Source organism: Chelon labrosus (assembly GCF_963514085.1).
Source record: "Chelon labrosus genome assembly, contig: SCAFFOLD_35, whole genome shotgun sequence".
Classification (NCBI taxonomy): domain Eukaryota; kingdom Metazoa; phylum Chordata; class Actinopteri; order Mugiliformes; family Mugilidae; genus Chelon; species Chelon labrosus.
The window spans coordinates 541,770-563,082 of record NW_028181632.1 but is presented as its reverse complement, the minus strand read 5'-3'; the positions used below and the strand labels follow the sequence as shown (position 1 = coordinate 563,082).

The 21,313-nt window shown below is 42.5% G+C and overlaps 1 protein-coding gene across 1 annotated transcript; it reads left to right on the top strand.

Moving 5' to 3' along the window:
• Positions 1-14,865: 14,865 nt before the first annotated feature.
• Positions 14,866-20,068, top strand: LOC311509845 (exostosin-1-like; the record flags this gene model as incomplete). Its single annotated transcript, XM_084575282.1, has 3 exons — positions 14,866-15,171; positions 15,582-16,333; positions 19,630-20,068. 3 exons carry the CDS (start codon positions 14,866-14,868, stop codon positions 19,667-19,669), a joined length of 1,098 nt encoding a protein of 365 aa, XP_084431408.1. The 3' UTR covers positions 19,670-20,068.
• Positions 20,069-21,313: the final 1,245 nt, after the last annotated feature.

The following is a 21,313-nucleotide window of genomic DNA, read 5'->3' as shown; positions in this document are numbered from 1 at the left end:
CAGACTGCAGTGACGTCCAACATGAGACAAAGAGCTGGACTCGCAGGACAATTTGAAGGTCTTCACTTCATCGCTGATTCCTTGTTACAGCCTGTATGTGTTAAGTTTAATATTATTGTTTATCTAACTGTAAGACTGTGCCGTAAACTGTTAAACTATTGCTCAGGTAGGAGTAATGAGTTTTATTGTTAAAATTATTATGATTAACGATCAATTGTTACGATTTGCTCGTTCTTTGTCTGGGGATCCTAGTGAGATCCCTCCCACTCTCTTCCTTATTTGATGCTGGCTTTCAGGTGGAGCTGGGAGGGGTCTGCTGCCTGTACCTGCCCTTCAGTTTGTAGAAGGCGAAGCATAAAGGACGACCCTTCTCAGTGTCTCTCTCTCTCAGCCAGGCCTACTGCATCCTCCTCATCCTGTTTGGTTTGTTGTACCCTGCATGACATCAAACTCACACCCATCCAGTCAGAAGGAACCAGGCCTTAAATGACTATTTGAGTTGTGCTTTTTGTTATAGCTGCTGCTCATGGTAGTAAAGACATGCTACTTAGTAAAGACATTCGCGACGTAAGTCGCAAATACTTTCATACCTGTCTTGACCTGACCATTACTTTTTGTAGTCAAACATGAAATTATTTGCAACGTAAGTCGCAAATATTTTCACCAGGATTATATTATGACTATATGAACAGGTGATCATTAAAGCATCATAGCATCTTAGTATAATTGCATTGTAGCATCTTAGCATCGTAGCAACATAGTATCTTAGCTTTGTAGCATCTTAGTATCATAGCATCTTAGTATCTTAGCATCATAGCATTGTAGCATCTTGGCATAGTAGCATCATCGTAGCATCGTAGCATCGTACTATCACAGCAATATAGCATGGTATCGCAGACTGCTGCGGCCACTGCATCACTCTCGCGATTTCCCGCAGGGGAATTGTCTAGTTATTATTATTATTATTAAACTTTTTCCTACGCATTTTCGAAACCTTTCAACTCAAATACCGTTCGCCGCACACAGACACAAAATACATCAAAACGTGCGTCTCGATCGGACTCGGTGTGCTTCTATACAGTTCTTTCAAACAAGATTTTTTCGCGACGTAGTCGCGAAAAAACTGCGACAAATTTCCCTATTGAAATGAATGGAGAAGCCCGAAAAAAAAAAAAATTCAACAGACATTTTCAACAATGAACTGCTCTGGCATACTTTAACCGAGAGACTTCATTTAAACTTTAAAACGTAGGTACTCTTGCCTTCTCTTCAGAGATTCACTTCACTTAGCGACAACTTTTACCGTTTTTAAACTATGAAGCCTCAGAGTTGTGTAGGTTTTTACTCAAATTTCAGGGTTTATAATGGGTGTGTATTGCGCGGAATGTTTGTGCTAGAGTGGATGACATCATCAGCTAGAGTGAGGAGGGGAGAAGAAAGTTAGTCAAAAAACTGCACCGAAACTGCTCCCGTGGCCACAAATTTCACACGACAGACATAATTTATACATAGAAACGTAGGAAAATGTGTCTTCTCACTCAAATTCGTCTGCTAAAGCTGTAAGTCTTATAGTTTTGGCGTCAGACACAAAGATGCGCCAGCAACACCCACCCACAGCTCCATAGACTGCCATGTTAAAAAGGCAGGGAAATTTCTGGAGGAAAGCAGACGTAACCTTTCTTTGAATCGCTTTGAATAGGTCACATTTCTTCATTTTACCTACAAATTACACATCTAGACGTTCAGGAAAGCCTCAAGATGCCCAAAGTTAAGTCGGTTCAATGATTGGAAATACGGTTTGGCCACAAGTCCTTCCTGTTCGAGGCGATTTTTCAGCATTTTCTCTCTCTTTCCCCGTCTTCCAACTGACATTCTAACAGGAGCAGTTGACCCTGGTAGCCATGACAACCAGACCCCCACCAGCTTACACACGTTCACACACGCAGCTGCTGGGGACGAGAGGCGGGAAAAGAGCTCTCAGTGGAAAACATGATCTGCCAAAACATTAAAACCCCCCAAACCATTACTGCAGTACTGTAGGGGGCCAGAACCTGACATTATGACCTTTTTCTTTATTTTAAACACAAATTATATCTGGCTGCTTTGCTGAAACTCCTGACACAACATCCCTGACCCGTTTCCTTCATCTTATTAGGTCAGTGAATAGCTAAACTGCTAACAGACGCTAACGACTAGCCGCCCAGTGATTTAGCCGACGACTGGCCTTCCAGCATAGCTCATGTATGTTAGCAAGCTAGCGGAGCTAACGGAGCTAGCTAGCCGCTAGCTTAACGCCGCGGACTCAACCGCGGAGTTAGCCTCGAGCTAACCGCTAACTAACCGCTAGCTAACCGGGATTTAACCGCGGACCCGCGGGAGTTAAACACGAATTAGCCGCGGCAGTTCGCCGTGAGCTAACGCGGAGGCTAGTGGGGTTAGCCGCCGGCTAATTCGCCGCCTTGCTAGCGGGTGCTTATCACAGTAATAATGTTGAAGTTTTACAATTTAAAGGGAAGATATTTTTAAATTAAACTGTGTCAAACTGAAAAATATATTATTCCACCACATAAAGTAGGAAACATTTATGGCTTGCAACAACATTAATGACAGTATATATATAATTGGAGTAATTTAATATAATATGATGTTTTTAATTAAATAAATAATGAGCTGTTGAACACTCATAAGAGTTATATTAAGTATGTTACATAACATTATTTGACATGTCTGTTTGTCTGCCTATAGTTTTCCTCCAGCTGATCCAGACAGACTGCAGTGACGTCCAACATGAGACAAAGAGCTGGACTCGCAGGACAATTTGAAGGTCTTAACTTCATCGCTGATTCCTTGTTACAGCCTGGATGTGTTAAGTTTAATATTATTGTTTATCTAACTGTAAGACTGTGCCGTAAACTGTTAAACCATTGCTCAGGTAGGAGTAATGAGTTTTATTGTTAAAATTATTATGATTAACGATCAATTGTTACGATTTGCTCGTTCTTTGTCTGGGGATCCTAGTGAGATCCCTCCCACTCTCTTCCTTATTTGATGCTGGCTTTCAGGTGGAGCTGGGAGGGGTCTGCTGCCTGTACCTGCCCTTCAGTTTGTAGAAGGGCGTAAAGGACGACCCTTCTCAGTGTCTCTCTCTCTCAGCCAGGCCTACTGCATCCTCCTCATCCTGTTTGGTTTGTTGTACCCTGCATGACATCAAACTCACACCCATCCAGTCAGAAGGAACCAGGCCTTAAATGACTATTTGAGTTGTGCTTTTTGTTATAGCTGCTGCTCATGGTAGTAAAGACATGCTACTTAGTAAAGACATTCGCGACTTAAGTATACGAATACTTTCATACCTGTCTTGACCTGACCATTACTTTTTGTAGTCAAACATGAAATTATTTGCAACGTAAGTCGCAAATATTTTCACCAGGATTATATTATGACTATATGAATAGGTGATCATTAAAGCATCATAGCATCTTAGTATAATTGCATTGTAACATCTTAGCATCGTAGCAACATAGTATCTTAGCTTTGTAGCATCTTAGTATCATAGCATCTTAGTATCTTAGCATCATAGCATTGTAGTAGCATCTTGGCATAGTAGCATCATCGTAGCATCGTACTATCACAGCAATATAGCATGGTATCGCAGACTGCTGCGGCCACTGCATCACTCTCGCGATTTCCCGCAGGGGAATTGTCTAGTTATTATTAAACTTTTTCCTACGCATTTTCGAAACCTTTCAACTCAAATACCGTTCGTCGCACACAGACACAAAATACATCAAAACGTGCGTCTCGATCGGACTCGGTGTGCTTCTATACAGTTCTTTCAAACAAGATTTTTTCGCGACGTAGTCGCGAAAAAACTGCGACAAATTTCCCAATTGAAATGAATGGAGAAGCCCGAAAAAAAAAAAAATTCAACAGACATTTTCAACAATGAACTGCTCTGGCATACTTTAACCGAGAGACTTCATTTAAACTTTAAAACGTAGGTACTCTTGCCTTCTCTTCAGAGATTCACTTCACTTATCGACAACTTTTACCGTTTTTAAACTATGAAGCCTCAGAGTTGTGTAGGTTTTTACTCAAATTTCAGGGTTTATAATGGGTGTGTATTGCGCGGAATGTTTGTGCTAGAGTGGATGACATCATCAGCTAGAGTGAGGAGGGGAGAAGAAAGTTAGTCAAAAAACTGCACAGAAACTGCTCCCGTGGCCACAAATTTCACACGACAGACATAATTTATACATAGAAACGTAGGAAAATGTGTCTTCTCACTCAAATTCGTCTGCTAAAGCTGTAAGTCTTATAGTTTTGGCGTCAGACACAAAGATGCGCCAGCAACACCCACCCACAGCTCCATAGACTGCCATGTTAAAAAGGCAGGGAAATTTCTGGAGGAAAGCAGACGTAACCTTTCTTTGAATCGCTTAGAATAGGTCACATTTCGTCATTTTACCCACAAACTGCATATGTAGACGTTCAGGAAAGCCTCAAGATGCCCAAAGTTAAGTCGGTTCAATGATTGGAAATACGGTTTGGCCACAAGTCCTTCCTGTTCGAGGCGATTTTTCAGCATTTTCTCTCTCTTTCCCCGTCTTCCAACTGACATTCTAACAGGAGCAGTTGACCCTGGTAGCCATGACAACCAGACCCCAACCAGCTTACACACGTTCACACACGCAGCTGCTGGGGACGAGAGGCGGGAAAAGAGCTCTCAGTGGAAAACATGATCTGCCAAAACATTAAAACCCCCCAAACCATTACTGCAGTACTGTAGGGGGCCAGAACCTGACATTATGACCTTTTCCTTTATTTTAAACACAAATTATATCTGGCTGCTTTGCTGAAACTCCTGACACAACATCCCTGACCCGTTTCCTTCATCTTATTAGGTCAGTGAATAGCTAAACTGCTAACAGACGCTAACGACTAGCCGCCCAGTGATTTAGCCGACGACTAGCCTTCCAGCATAGCTCATGTATGTTAGCAAGCTAGCGGAGCTAACGGAGCTAGCTAGCCGCTACCTTAACGCCGCGGACTCAACCGCGGAGTTAGCCTCGAGCTAACCGCTAACTAACCGCTAGCTAACCGGGATTTAACCGCGGACCCGCGGGAGTTAAACACGAATTAGCCGCGGCAGTTAGCCGTGAGCTAACGCGGAGGCTAGTGGGGTTAGCCGCCGGCTAATTCGCCGCCTTGCTAGCGGGTGCTTATCACAGTAATAATGTTGAAGTTTTACAATTTAAAGGGAAGATATTTTTAAATTAAACTGTGTCAAACTGAAAAATATATTATTCCACCACATAAAGTAGGAAACATTTATGGCTTGCAACAACATTAATGACAGTATATATATATAATTGGAGTAATTTAATATAATATGATGTTTTTAATTAAATAAATAATGAGCTGTTGAACACTCATAAGAGTTATATTAAGTATGTTACATAACATTATTTGACATGTCTGTTTGTCTGCCTATAGTTTTCCTCCAGCTGATCCAGACAGACTGCAGTGACGTCCAACATGAGACAAAGAGCTGGACTCGCAGGACAATTTGAAGGTCTTCACTTCATCGCTGATTCCTTGTTACAGCCTGGATGTGTTAAGCTTAATATTATTGTTTATCTAACTGTAAGACTGTGCCGTAAACTGTTAAACTATTGCTCAGGTAGGAGTAATGAGTTTTATTGTTAAAATTATTATGATTAACGATCAATTGTTACGATTTGCTCGTTCTTTGTCTGGGGATCCTAGTGAGATCCCTCCCACTCTCTTCCTTATTTGATGCTGGCTTTCAGGTGGAGCTGGGAGGGGTCTGCTGCATGTACCTGCCCTTGTGGACTCGGTTTGTAGAAGGTCATAAAGGACGACCCTTCTCAGTGTCTCTCTCTCTCAGCCAGGCCTACTGCATCCTCCTCATCCTGTTTGGTTTGTTGTACCCTGCATGACATCAAACTCACACCCATCCAGTCAGAAGGAACCAGGCCTTAAATGACTATTTGAGTTGTGCTTTTTGTTATAGCTGCTGCTCATGGTAGTAAAGACATGCTACTTAGTAAAGACATTCGCGACGTAAGTCGCGAATACTTTCATACCTGTCTTGACCTGACCATTACTTTTTGTAGTCAAACATGAAATTATTTGCAACGTAAGTCGCAAATATTTTCACCAGGATTATATTATGACTATATGAACAGGTGATCATTAAAGCATCATAGCATCTTCGTATAATTGCATTGTAACATCTTAGCATCGTAGCAACATAGTATCTTAGCTTTGTAGCATCTTAGTATCATAGCATCTTAGTATCTTAGCATCATAGCATTGTAGCATCTTGGCATAGTAGCATCATCATAGCATCGTAGCATCGTACTATCACAGCAATATAGCATGATATCGCAGACTGCTGCGGCCACTGCATCACTCTCGCGATTTCCCGCAGGGGAATTGTCTAGTTATTATTAAACTTTTTCCTACGCATTTTCGAAACCTTTCAACTCAAATACCGTTCGTCGCACACAGACACAAAATACATCAAAACGTGCGTCTCGATCGGACTCGGTGTGCTTCTATACAGTTCTTTCAAACAAGATTTTTTCGCGACCTAGTCGCGAAAAAACTGCGACAAATTTCCCTATTGAAATGAATGGAGAAGCCCGAAAAAAAAAAAAATTCAACAGACATTTTCAACAATGAACTGCTCTGGCATACTTTAACCGAGAGACTTCATTTAAACTTTAAAACGTAGGTACTCTTGTCTTCTCTTCAGAGATTCACTTCACTTAGCGACAACTTTTACCGTTTTTAAACTATGAAGCCTCAGAGTTGTGTAGGTTTTTACTCAAATTTCAGGGTTTATAATGGGTGTGTATTGCGCGGAATGTTTGTGCTAGAGTGGATGACATCATCAGCTAGAGTGAGGAGGGGAGAAGAAAGTTAGTCAAAAAACTGCACAGAAACTGCTCCCGTGGCCACAAATTTCACACAACAGACATAATTTATACATAGAAACGTAGGAAAATGTGTCTTCTCACTCAAATTCGTCTGCTAAAGCTGTAAGTCTTATAGTTTTGGCGTCAGGCACAAAGATGCGCCAGCAACACCCACCCACAGCTCCATAGACTGCCATGTTAAAAAGGCAGGGAAATTTCTGGAGGAAAGCAGACGTAACCTTTCTTTGAATCGCTTTGAATAGGTCACATTTCTTCATTTTACCTACAAATTACACATCTAGACGTTCAGGAAAGCCTCAAGATGCCCAAAGTTAAGTCGGTTCAATGATTGGAAATACGGTTTGGCCACAAGTCCTTCCTGTTCGAGGCGATTTTTCAGCATTTTCTCTCTCTTTCCCCGTCTTCCAACTGACATTCTAACAGGAGCAGTTGACCCTGGTAGCCATGACAACCAGACCCCAACCAGCTTACACACGTTCACACACGCAGCTGCTGGGGACGAGAGGCGGGAAAAGAGCTCTCAGTGGAAAACATGATCTGCCAAAACATTAAAACCCCCCAAACCATTACTGCAGTACTGTAGGGGGCCAGAACCTGACATTATGACCTTTTCCTTTATTTTAAACACAAATTATATCTGGCTGCTTTGCTGAAACTCCTGACACAACATCCCTGACCCGTTACATAACATTATTTGCCATGTCTATTTGTCTGCCTATAGTTTTCCTCCAGCTGATCCAGACAGACTGCAGTGACGTCCAACATGAGACAAAGAGCTGGACTCGCAGGACAATTTGAAGGTCTTCACTTCATCGCTGATTCCTTGTTACAGCCTGGATGTGTTAACTTTAATATTATTGTTTTTCTAACTGTAAGACTGTGCCGTAAACTGTTAAACTATTGCTCAGGTAGGAGTGATGAGTTTTATTGTTAAAATTATTATGATTAACGATCAATTGTTACGATTTGCTCGTTCTTTGTCTGGGGATCCTAGTGAGATCCCTCCCACTCTCTTCCTTATTTGATGCTGGCTTTCAGGTGGAGCTGGGAGGGCTCTGCTGCCTGTACCTGCCCTTCAGTTTGTAGAAGGCGAAGCATAAAGGACGACCCTTCTCAGTGTCTCTCTCTCTCAGCCAGGCCTACTGCATCCTCCTCATCCTGTTTGGTTTGTTGTACCCTGCATGACATCAAACTCACACCCATCCAGTCAGAAGGAACCAGGCCTTAAATGACTATTTGAGTTGTGCTTTTTGTTATAGCTGCTGCTCATGGTAGTAAAGACATGCTACTTAGTAAAGACATTCGCGACGTAAGTCGCGAATACTTTCATACCTGTCTTGACCTGACCATTACTTTTTGTAGTCAAACATGAAATTATTTGCGACGTAAGTCGCAAATATTTTCACCAGGATTATATTATGACTATATGAACAGGTGATCATTAAAGCATCATAGCATCTTAGTATAATTGCATTGTAGCATCTTAGCATCGTAGCAACATAGTATCTTAGCTTTGTAGCATCTTAGTATCATAGCATCTTAGTATCTTAGCATCATAGCATTGTAGCATCTTGGCATAGTAGCATCATCATAGCATCGTAGCATCGTACTATCACAGCAATATAGCATGGTATCGCAGACTGCTGCGGCCACTGCATCACTCTCGCGATTTCCCGCAGGGGAATTGTCTAGTTTTTTATATATTTTTGTATTACCTTTATTCAACTAGCAACTGTCACTTTATGGGAGCAACAGCAACAAAACAATTTCCTTGAAGGATTAATAAAGTATTCTGATTCTGAACACGTTTTTACTTTACGTTTTACTTTATAAATGTTGAACAATGAAGTATATTATAACATGTCAATAATAGACGGACTGTAAAAAAAAAGAGGACACCATGACAGCTCCTGAAAAATGCAAATCACATGGTACTCCCCATGGTTGTTGATTGCAGTATAGGCCTTAAGCCCCGCCTGACTGATGTTAGTGAATGGGACGTCAAATCAGGGATTTTATTTTCAGGGATTGTTTCTCTCATTTCAGGTAGTTAATAAAATGCTCATTCCAGTCTTAAGTATTTTAAGTATTTGACGCTATAAAAACAGGATGTGACATCATGATGATTGACAGTAGCCAATGACAACAGTGAAGGAGTCCTGTAGGACTATGATGTAGACATGCTAGCTGTTTCTCAGTGTCTATAACTGCTATTGTTAATTGCCTGCTAGCTACAGTACAGCTCTGGGATTCCATCCAGATGAGGTTCTACTGAACACATCACAGCAGGTCTTTTACATCGTTATCTTAAATGTGAGTAAAAGACCTGCTGTGATGTGTTCTGTGTCCTTATCAAAGGTCTGTGTTCTTAAAGTCAGAAGTTGCTTTTAAATTCCAGTCATCAAAGCTCAGTGGAAGTCAATGTCTTTGCTTCCGCTGTGCAAAAGTAACTGGCCTCTGAGCAACTGAGCGTCATTTCATGCACTTTTCCGGGTGGAGCGGGCTTTTAGCTGTTCTGTTGGTTTGTCATGACTCTCATATGGAGAATAATTACAGCAGCTCAGCCTCACTTTGTGTTCCGTGCGGCACCAGATGGTCTGAAAATGTGGATTGTTTGAAAATTGCACGGCAGCCTCAAATCCTGAGCTTGAGTGTCTGAGCAGAACAGGACTACATTACAGCGGCTAGCGGTGCTCATGGCCTTATGTATGTGTGTGTGTGTGTGTGTGTGTGTGTGTGTGTGTGTGCATATGTGTGCGTATGTGTGTGTGCTTGTTACATTGAGTTAGCTCGAGTCATCAGATGAAACAAACAATCACCAGCCAGGACAGAGGCATTGATTTTAGATTTTTGTGGATGCTAGGGCGGAGGGGGGCGTACATGTGCTCAGTCCACTTTGTTAGCATTTAGACGACTCCTCCACATGGCATACTGAACGAAGATTTAGACCAGGGCTATTCAGTTAATTGGGAACTGGGGCCAGCTCATGAAACTGAGGCAAACTAAGGGGCCAGAGAATAAGGGACACCTCAGTGGCAGGGCCAGCCGACCCGACTGCCTTCACCCTTCCTGGTGTGGTGAATTTTTTTAGCCCTTTTTTTGTGTGTGTGAAACGATTTTTTACCTGAATTGAATTAGATGCATATTTTTGAGTGATATGAACACGTGCAAAACAAATTATAATTCAAGAATTTATTTTTAATACAAAATAACAAAATTAACAGAAACCTGTCCTGCTTAACTTAAAACTGTATATATTAATATAAAACAATAGAAAGCAGAGCATTCCTCTTGTAAAAGTGCAATAAGAAAAGTTCAAACAGAAAGTGTGAGGAAAAATTGTTGCTTTGTTGTCTTCCGGTATCTTCTTCGCAAACAACAGTACCTCGACCAATGAGATGAGCGGGATTCCCGCAGTCAGCTCACTGGTCACAGAGCAGGAGAATAAGTTTACTGTAAATTTAAAGTGCCCTGCTATTCATTAATTCCATTGACATTTTACACACTATTATTGATTCTCACGGTAATATGGGACAAAGTGCGTCCTGTTTCAGCTTAATATGGGACACACTTTTGTTTCTAAATACAGGACAATTACGTTTTTCAAGGTACGGTTGGAGAAGTAAATAACATTGACCATCTTGTGTCAATGTTCTGCTGAGAAACTTTTGCACCTGGCACTCATGTGGATGTTACTTAGACATGTACCACCCATCTGAAATGTGACATTAACATAAGACCTCATTGGACCCTGGTAATCAGATCAAGTTCAGGTGTAAATGTACCAAAAAAAACCCACTGAAGATCAAATCACTTTCCCTCCTCTAAAAGGCAATCAGAAATAATCAAAGAGTAAATGAGACATAAAGTCATGTCCTGCAAAATCACGTACAATCTGAAGACAAATTTATTCAAAACCTGGTTCACATTCACCTCCTAAGTGCCGGCACAGGAGAGGAAAGAGACCTCGGTGCAGCTGAGCTATCCCAAGATTAATAGCGAGAATGAGGAAGTGGAGGAAGCGAAGCGATGGACCGGGACTGGAAGCAGATCAAAGTTGGCTCTCCCTGCTGCTCGGTGAGCACCAACAGGACCCCCTTCAGATTTATCATCCACTAATGGAGCATGAAGCCATCAACACCGACAAATCCTTCAGAGTTATAACGGCCCCAGTAAATTAGCAGAAAACCCCACAGAGAGACTGGTGGCGGTTCACATAAATATCCAAAGATTTGCAATTAGACAAGATAAATCTTTTTTTAAGTATTGTTTTTCAAGTGCTCAATTTAATTTATCGATTTGTTACGTCTCAGATGAAGTTTCCAGCATTTATACTGCCCCTTAAATCATGTGGAAGGTCCACTTTTGGCACCAGAAGAGCAGAAGGTTTAGAGGATGGTGTACGTTAAGGAACAACCATCAGGGGAAAAAAAAAAAAAATCAAAGATAACAGATGATTTGAAAATAAATATGCTGCAGCCTCGTCAGATCGTCAAAAGTTAACAGCAGGCTCACATGAACTATTCAATGAGCTTCCAGGTTAATGGCACAGCTGAGAGAGTGCACTCAGATTAAAACCTAAGAGTTTAATTACTGAAATACTGACTGGACTCTGGCCTAGGACAGCTCATACACGACCTGCAATACTTATTTAGAATTATACGTACACAAATAAACTTAGTGCAATGCAATCCTGGTAACAATGGTGCAGAAATTACTACAGTGGATATGTTCTCTTTCTCCACCAGAAATCGTCTGCCTTGCCTCCTACATAAATGTCTGTGCCATCATTTAGTCATAAACACCGCCTGGATTAATAATAATGAGCCCCGTGCTGATTTCTCTTTAAATTATTTGTCAGCGTGCACCTCTTTTTGCATGAAGGGGCCCAGTGCAGCTCTGAGAGGTTGCTCCTTTGAAGGGAGATAATTTATGTGCATGGTATTATTTTGGAGGAACTCCTGCATCGCAGAGTGTGTGCATTTATTTCCCTCCATTGTCTGATTCTGGGGAGCTGGAATAACTTCCACCTTGTGATTTTGCTTTCTCACCGTTATAAATCTCAGCAGTCAGAAGCGCGTTACCACAAGATGGCGCTGTTTGATACACCATGCACTGTATAGGCGGCTCCAACATCTGTAAACTCTCCTTCCTGTTTATGAGATAATGTCATTGATTTAAATCCCGAGCAAATGGATTTTATTCCGGCAGCTCCATCTGTGCAAGTAAACGCGAATGAAGATGCAGGACAGATGGAAAGATTTGTGGTCAACGTTTATTTATTATCCTCCTAAAAGACTTAATTAAAAGTTCACAGGCTGGTAGAAGAGTTCAAGCACAAAAAAAATAAATATCTAAGCCATGACAAATCCCATCTGCATCATTTACCACAACATCAATGAGTTCAGATGAGAGAAAATTTGTATTTAGCTCTTGTGACAAATTACACGTAACTCAAGCTGCACTCTGCTTTAAGACAGTGGAGATCCGAAATAAATGGAACTATTCTCGATAACTTGGCTGTTAAGGAACTCGTATTTGTTTCTGTTCATGCAGCAAGAAGCATGAAATAACAATAAAATCTTAACTTTGGTGAAAGATAATTGGAGCAAGTTGATGAGATGCGTAACAAATGCGTAAAGTGCATTTTACGGCTCACGTTTGCCGAAAACAGTCCAAAATTCGCAGATTTATGAATGGACTTTGGTTTGAAAAATGAAAATAGTGAGCCTGTTGTCATTTTAGAAGTCCCAAAAGCCTCACCAGGGACTTCGGTGATGTGTGATTTCACTGATGTCTTTGGACATTTCTTTCCTTTACGCTCTCTGCGAAACAGATACAAACACAGCTCCACGGCAGACTGGGAGATGCTGAATTGTGGCGAGCTCCCATACCTTATCAGGAGCAACAGACGCCCAGTGCCTACTCCGATCCCCCCCAGTCTGCCAGCCTGCTGCTGTCTGGCTTATCAGCGCTGCTGCTGCTGCTGATGGTGCTGCTGCTGCTGCTGGATGATGCACGGTGGCACAGCCCGGATCCAACTGAGGATTTGAGGATGGGAACGCGAGTAACAGCGGGAGTCACCCCGAAGAGCACCGGCATACACTGATCTTATTCATTTGATCCATTACTTTAACCCCCGGCGAGAAACGCAGCTGCCTTCCACTCAGGAGACCGTGAAGTCGCGCCTAAAAGGATTTTTATTAACGCGCGTCTCCCCGGATCAGGTGCGCCAGCATTTCCTTAACTTACACGGGATGGTGATTTCTGCTTATTTCTCCCAGTGAGCCGCGGCGCACAGGTGTGGATTTAAATTCTTAAGTTTGGATCTTCTCTGGCTGGGATTTTCCGTAAAGGGGGGATGGTGGCGGACGCTGATTGGAGACGTACGCGCCTTGTTTAACTCAGTTAATTCCGGATGGATGTGATCACGGCTCGTGTGGCAGATGAGAGCGCGCCTAAATTCACACCGTGGGTACCTGCCGTGCTGACAGTCAGCTGCGCGTTGCGGTGGGAATCTCTTGCGCGTGAAAATCACTCTGTGGTCTTTTCTCGAGGAAACTTTGTGGCCGGGACGCGGCGGAGGATGAAGGACGCGCACCTGGATCGGTCTCAGTGCGGACGCTGAGCTCAGTGAATCCCTCTTACTAGAGCTTTAACTGTAAACTTAACGTCTGCTGATGGGTTTGTGATTCAGTACCCGGAGGTTAATGGAGCGCATGTTTCCAAACTGTGGGTTCCTGCCCCGGCTGCAGGGGAGAGCGGCGGACACCTCGATCCGTTCCTGGAACTACAGGTGTTCCCTGTAAGCAGGTGAGTAGATCTTCACGAAAGCTCTCTGATTATGAATTAACTGGAAAGAAAAACTGCTTTGAAAAAATAAAAATAAAATCCCTTTAGGCTACACTTTACAAGAGGGCAGTTTTTAGTACGATGCCCCACGTGTTGTTTCCCTTGTAGCCAAACTCCATTCAAAAATCCTGCAATTTTAGAGCTGCACATCTTATCCAACACGATCCAAATAAATAAATAAATAAATAATAATAATCCATCTGACCACCTTTCAGTTTGCACGCAGTCTTCTAACCAGCATACACCGTAGCAATCTTGGAACAGGCAATATGCACGATCATATTCACTTATTAGAGGAACTCTGGAAAAGTTGCAGTTTGCTTGCAGCTACGCAAAGTTCTGCAACTAAATGGTTACAGGTAAAATGTATAAAGCCTAGAAGAAAATAGGCAAATATGTTCTTTACAATGCAATTGTTCCATTGGCAAATGCACAAAAATGCATCTAACTGCATCAAAAATCCTTACTGGACCTGGACAACTGATGGTAAATAATCATTCTACACTTTTATTTATTTGTGCCTCTTTAAATTATGACAAATATGAAACTCTTTATTACTCTACTTTTTACTGTCCTGTCTTTAGAACACACCACAGAGGGAGAAACTTAAATTTTAGCCTTAATAAAAAAGGACATGGGCCGTGTAGATGTGACCTAAATTTTACACTTGGTTTCATAAAAACTTCACTTTCAATAATCTGTAAAAAAACAAAATCTTGATTTGCTAAAGACACTTTATTGAAAACTCTGTTTCTTTTCTTTTAGTGACTCCAAATCCCAAAAATGCCGAGCTGTGGATAAAGACTTGACCTGTGTCTACGTCCCTGCGACCCCTCTCCTTATTACCTAGTTCCTCATCATCATTTGTTTCCTCTTTTCACTTTGTTTCTCCTTCCTCTCCTTTTCTGCCCCTCGACACTTTCTGATTCTTGCTTCCTTCCTTCCTTCCTTCTCTTATTGTCATCCTCTCCCTCCTTCATTCCTCCTGCCCCCCCCTTCCCCCTCGTACCCAAAACCTCCTCCTTTTCCTCCCTCCGCAGCACACATGCAGGCCAAGAAGCGGTACCTGCTCGTGTCTGTGGGGGCCGGTCTTCTCTTCCTCGTTTACCTGTGGGGTCTGCAAATCGGGGAGTTCCAGCAGCAGCCGTACCAGTATCACCAGTTTCCCCAGTACCCCCAGTATCACCAGTACCACCAGCAGGAACACCAGTACTACCACCAGAGCCAGGACGTGTATCAGCCCCAGCCACAGCCCCAGCCGCTGCCCCAGAGGAGCCCTTCCAGGCCGCCCAGGCACTGGCCGGAGCCGACCGAGCCGCTGGAGCCATACCTGGAGGGAGGAGAACAGGAGGTAGCCCGCACACTGATTCATAGGGAGAGAAAATGAATCCCAAAAATGTAATAGAGAAGCAGCTGTGGAAGAAGTATTCAGGTCGCTTCCATGCAAAAAGTCTTTAATTGTATCAGAAAAAACAGCCTTTCAAATAGAAATCATTCAGTAGAAGGCTCATTTCTGTCTTTGTGACGGTTAAAATGATGCCAAAAATAAATAGGACAATACATTTTCATGCTTTGCAATACAAATCACCCATGGGTTCGCTGTAAAGAATAGAGTAATGCAACACACAATCAGCACTGATGAAGTTTGAGGCTACAAATCTAACCAGATGTATTACAGAGTGCAGAGGATCGACGATCGTGGTTTTTTTTGGTGTGATGTTAACAGATGTAAATGTTTCTGTCTTTTGTCTGTCCACACAGGAGGACAGTCCTCAGCTCCATCACCAGCACACCTCTCCTCGCGAACGACGGGCCATCCGCGACAACATCTACAGGAACAAGCGCTGCCGCATGGAAACCTGCTTCGACTTTGCTCGCTGCCAGTCGGGCTTCAGGGTTTACATCTACCCTCCGCAGAGAGGAGACGAGATCTCAGAGACCTACCAGAAGATCCTGTCCTCCATCCGGGAGTCTCGCTTCCACACCACAGACCCCTTGCGGGCCTGCCTCTTCATTCTGGCTGTGGACACGCTGGACAGAGATCAGCTCTCAGCTCAGTACGTCCAGAACGTCCGCTCCCGAATCCAGAGCCTGCCGACGTGGAGCGATGGCAGGAACCACCTCATATTCAACCTTTACTCCGGCACCTGGCCGGACTACACAGAGGACCTGGGCTTCGAGGTGGGCCAGGCCATGCTGGCCAAGGCCAGTGCAGATGTGGTCAACTTCCGGCCTAACTTTGATATTTCCATCCCTCTGTTCTCCAAAGATCACCAGCTAAAAGGAGGGGGCATAGGTTACCTGACGCTCAACGACGCGCCGCCTTCCAGGAAGTATCAGCTGGTGTTCAAAGGGAAGCGGTACCTTACTGGTATTGGTTCAGAGACAAGGAATGCTCTGTATCACATCCACAATGGGGAAGATATTATTCTGCTGACCACGTGCAAACATGGCAAAGACTGGGAGAAACACAAGGACTCTCGCTGTGACAGAGATAATGAAGACTACTCAAAGTAAGACTCCCTTTTTGATCCTTTATGCTGCTTCTGTTTCTGAACATCAGTGCTCCAAAAGCCATAAATTAAGCGGATCCATTCGTCTCGATATTGCTTACACTACTTCCTGGTTTCAGGAGTTCTCACACTTGCTGTCAAGCCCTTGTGTTTCTTGACATTTGATTTAATTCAGTGTTTTCTGTGTCTGCAAACGGAGCAGCCAGACCACGTTTTCGCAGGCATTAGCACAGAGGCAGTTACCTCATTATCAGCTCTTACTTGCTGTTAGTTATTCCAAATGCAGCGTGTTTGAGCATCATTACAGCTGCTCACAAGTGCTTGTTGTGTTTGCGTGCAGGAGTTTGCATGCTGCCGCTGTAGGTCTTTACAAATGAGGTTTACTGGCGGCAAACTCGCACTCTTCAGAGCGCCGGTGAGGAAGCTCCTCTTCTTTATTAAAGTGGAACTGGTCGGATGCTTTCATGAATTCACAAATATCACGGGAGTTGAGCTTCACTGTTTCTCTGCTACAGAGACAAAATGATACAGAAATGCACAGGTACTCGTGCTCTTCCGTGCGAAGCGCACACGCGTGTGAAAGGGAGCAGAGAAGTATTGTGAAGACAGGAGGTTTTGTCAGCTCAGCAGTCGGTCGAGAGAAGAGTGATCTGAGCCGAGGAGCGATGCTTGGCTTTTGAAAATTTTAGCTGGTAGCTGACAGCTGTAGGAGGGGAAACCATCGAGCGAAACGGGAACAACATTCTCTCGCTTTTTCCTGGATGTGTTAGTCTAAGAGTCATCTGTTGCATATTTTAGTTGGAGAAATTGCTTGAAGGAAAACCACAGAGGATACAGAAACCCGCTTAGTGCTGTCAGACGGCAGCTCAACTTTTTACAGTGCGGTGCAGTTTTGTATATATTGAGCAAGTGGCTCCATAAAGAGTACTTGATGAATTTTCGAAAGGTCCCAGATACAGAGTTAAGGAAAGGAAATGTGTTTCAGACTGGACCAGTCACAGAAACAAGCAACGTGACTGAAGTACAGGCCTGATGGTGCATCCCAGGTGGAAATATAGTTGCCTAGAAAGCATGTTTCATCCAAACAGAACAGCACATTTATTTGGGAGGAAACCTAATTGCAATTAGATTACCTTTTCTATCAACATAATGAGGAAATGTTAATTAATGTGCAGACGGTTGAAAATATGTTCCAAATGTATTCGTAACACATATCCAGTGTTAAGGTATGATTATTTTGAGGCACTCTGAAAACTTGGTTAGAATAGAATAGGTCTTTATTGTCATTGTCACAAGAACAACGAAATTAAAAGTGCTCTCCTATCAGTGCATTATAAATAAAAAAAAAAAACATAACAACAGTTAACAACATTTAGCAGCATAGGTACCACACGCACACATGCACACTCAGTCATTGCATAAAAAAACACTCAGCCATTTCATAAAAGTGCAATGGGTTAAAGTCGGGGAAAGATGGTGCACAGTCACAGTGTCTTCAGACACCTTGATAGTTCTCTAACTGAACTGCTTTTGTTGTCTAAACCTGACCGGATAAATGTCTGGATGTGAACCCCTGACGCGAGGTCTCTGATGTGAGAGCTAAACTCTTTGTGTGTCCACCGTAAATGGCAACAACCTCTTGACGATTCAGAGGCAGTTCCTAAGCGGTGATTCGTGTTACCACGACACATCTTCATTTCGTGCTCTGTTCTTGCTGACGTACCCCTGACGTTAGCCCGAACCCTTTGCTGTGTCTTGCGTGGCGAAATCTTTGCATAAAGTGACATGTGATGGAAGCGGTGCGATATTTGTGTTCAATTCAATGATATTGTGTTAAAAAAAAACATGTAATTCAGCCAGAGATTACATTGCAACTGAATGGGAAAACAATCATCTCTGAAGAAGAGACACACTGTTTTATACTCTGGTTTTAGCATCCATCCATCTGAACCTGACACTTTGAAAAGAACACTTTGCAGGAAACAAACCGTCTATCAGTGTATCATAGGCAACCATGCAGGTCAAGAAACTAAATAGGAGACAAAACAACAATCAGCAGTCTGAGGGGCTTTGAAGCTAGAAAGCAGTTAACGTAGCTATATAGTTTGTTGGTTGACTATTTTTGCTGTGTATTGAAGGGAAGGTTTACAGACTCGTAGAAGTGATCATCGGCACATCTCAACAAGCCAGGAGTTCCTCACAGGATGCTGATTGGTCCACAGAACTATGGATCGAACTGAAGCCGATATTGTGAAGCCTGGAAAGATGGATTGTCACGAGATGATTTCACAGACGGGGATATCCCGTTTGGTATCAGTGTCGATCCAGGCGTTTTTAAAATGATCGGATCGGTATTAGACTTCAGCCAAGCCTGATCTTTTGTAGTCATTTTTTTTTAGGTCTGCTATAAACCAAAACTACGTCATTGTAGCATCTAAACATGTCTGCAGTATTGAAGAACTTCACTCAGGAAAATAAAGTCAGCCAGACGGAAAGAAATGTGTAAATAGTTCAAGTTTGGTGACGTGGTGGTAAGAGATCATCATTCAATACTACCAACCTGATTCACCACCGAAAAGAAACTCAGGCAAAGGCTGCACCCAAACAACACCAAAAACTGAACGCTGCATTTGAGAAAGTTGAGAAAGTTTCCTGGAGACAGCGTCAAGCAGAAAAATATTCCCAAGACGGTTACAGAGTTGGATTACCAGAACATTTCTGGAGTAAAGAACACAGGTTTTCTGGAGCCAAGGTATCGTATCTGAGGACAAAAAAAACTTGAGCGGAACATAACTACATACAAATTTCCTTAGAGTCCATTTTCCTCACCAGATACATGTCCACAAACGCTAGAGAGATATATCTGTCTTTTCTCTGCTAAATGCACCTCTGTGTTCAATAGCTATCTTTACATTGTACTGACTGTAGTTTGGTACTGAGTTATAAGTTTTAAAAACCTATAATAATGAGCCAGAAGACACTAAAACACTTTGGACTGAGACCAGCTGAGTCAGGTAATGATGGTCTCCAATACTTTTCAAGTGCTATACATGTTGCTGTAAAAATAATCACTGTTGACGTTTCTTGAAATTCATCCCTAAACTCGTGAGTTGTATATTAAAAGTCAGCAGTAACACCCTACGGTCACTGTATCATTTCTAATCTAACGCGCTGCAATACGAGGCCAGCGAAAGAAAAATCCATCAGTGTCCGACTGCTAATGGACTGCAGTGCGTTTCTGAGAGTGTAGAGACTGTAATCACTCGCACCCAGTTAAATTTCTCTTTGCTTCACAGGCCGACGCCAAGGTTTTATCAGCTGCAGCTCTCATGCTGAGAACAGACGTCTCTGCGGTTCAGAGGAAATTCTCCCTCATGCAACTAAAATAAGAATGACAACAACAAATTGGGAACGCTATACCGTGACCAGCGTGAGTCTTGTTTGGTGTGGGTGATGCTCTTAATGACTCCGTCGCAGGAAAACAGAAAACATTTTCATTCGGCTGCAGACAGCCTGTGCATTAACAGGATGTCGGAGTTTGCGGGAAAAAAGGAAAAATCCGGAGCGCGCTGCCAGCTGAGTAACACATAAAGGGTGATAATCGATACAGTACATTAATGAAAGGAAAAGTGCTTAAGAGGCTGCTTCACTAATTAAATCCTACATTAGTCCTTTCTCCGAGTCGGTGTCTGGTGTTGGCCTGATATCAAATGTTTAGCCTTCAGCGGCTCATTTCTAACGTGTCTCTCTTCTCTTGTCATTTGAAACAGTCCGTTTACTTAACGGCATATTTCAAGGAACTTTGAAGGTTGAGGCTTTTCTTAATCGTAATAAAACTGAATTCTGGAGCTGATTAAAAACGTTATAAAGTAAGTAATGAACTTACTTGACAAACAAGTTGGAAAGCTAGAAGTTTGATACATTAGAATCATTTTTGGTCCTTCTTCTTTTACAGATTATCTGTAAACGTTCAGACTAACAACTCGGATTAATGTAGGTAGGTTTTCAGTGTCACTAGTCGAAACTAGATCTGATCACGAGTGGCCAGCTCTGAGTATTCATGTTCACATCTGTAGCGTTAAAATGCATCTTTACAGAAAAATTGTTTGAAAATTCTGACTTCCTAGTTCATGTTATGGGAACTAGAGTTCCCAAAATTAAAGCATGGTTATCTCTGAAAATCGAGAAAGACAGAAGTCGGTGTCCATATATGCTTGTTGATTATCACTACTTTTTACTTAATGGCATATTTCAAGAAACTTTGAAGGTTGCGATCTTACTTGCTTATAATAGAACCGATTTCTGGAGCTGATTTAAATATTTAAAAAAAGTAAGTAATGGTGAACTTACTTGACAAACCAGGAGGGAGGCCCACCTTAATTGTTCTTCACTATTGGAAAGCTACGAAGAAGCTCAAAATACAGCGAATAACAAATGAATATGACAACAGATAAATCTATGCGGCTATGACCCTGTTCAGACCATAGACAGTATAAAGATGGACAGCGGAACTGCTCCTCTGAGGTAAAGCCAAAGCAAGTAGAGCTCCCCCTGGTGACTGGCTGCAGTATAGGTCACCCCCTCCGTGCTGGTGGGTGGGACTTGGGCCAAGTTAAAACACTAAAATACGCATCAAATAAAACATTTTCAAGGATGGTTTCTGTCATTTTAAGTAGTTAATATGATGTTGATGCATGTGTGAGAGTTGTAAAAATAAAACATAAAATAATTTTAAAAAATGACATTTCCTTGTAACTGGTGGAGGTAGGGCAGAGTGTAAAATTGGTTACATGAAAATGTGAGTGGGTGTGGCAGAAGTGTGGTCGGGTCATCGATACCGCAGCTCTGCATAGCTCCACTCTCAGACCATACTCCAAACTTGCGAGATGCCGCTGCCTGTATCCCCGGGAAAATAGCGTCGGATTGGCCAAAGCAAGGAAGTGGGGACGTGGTGTCCATATTTATATACAGTCTATGGTT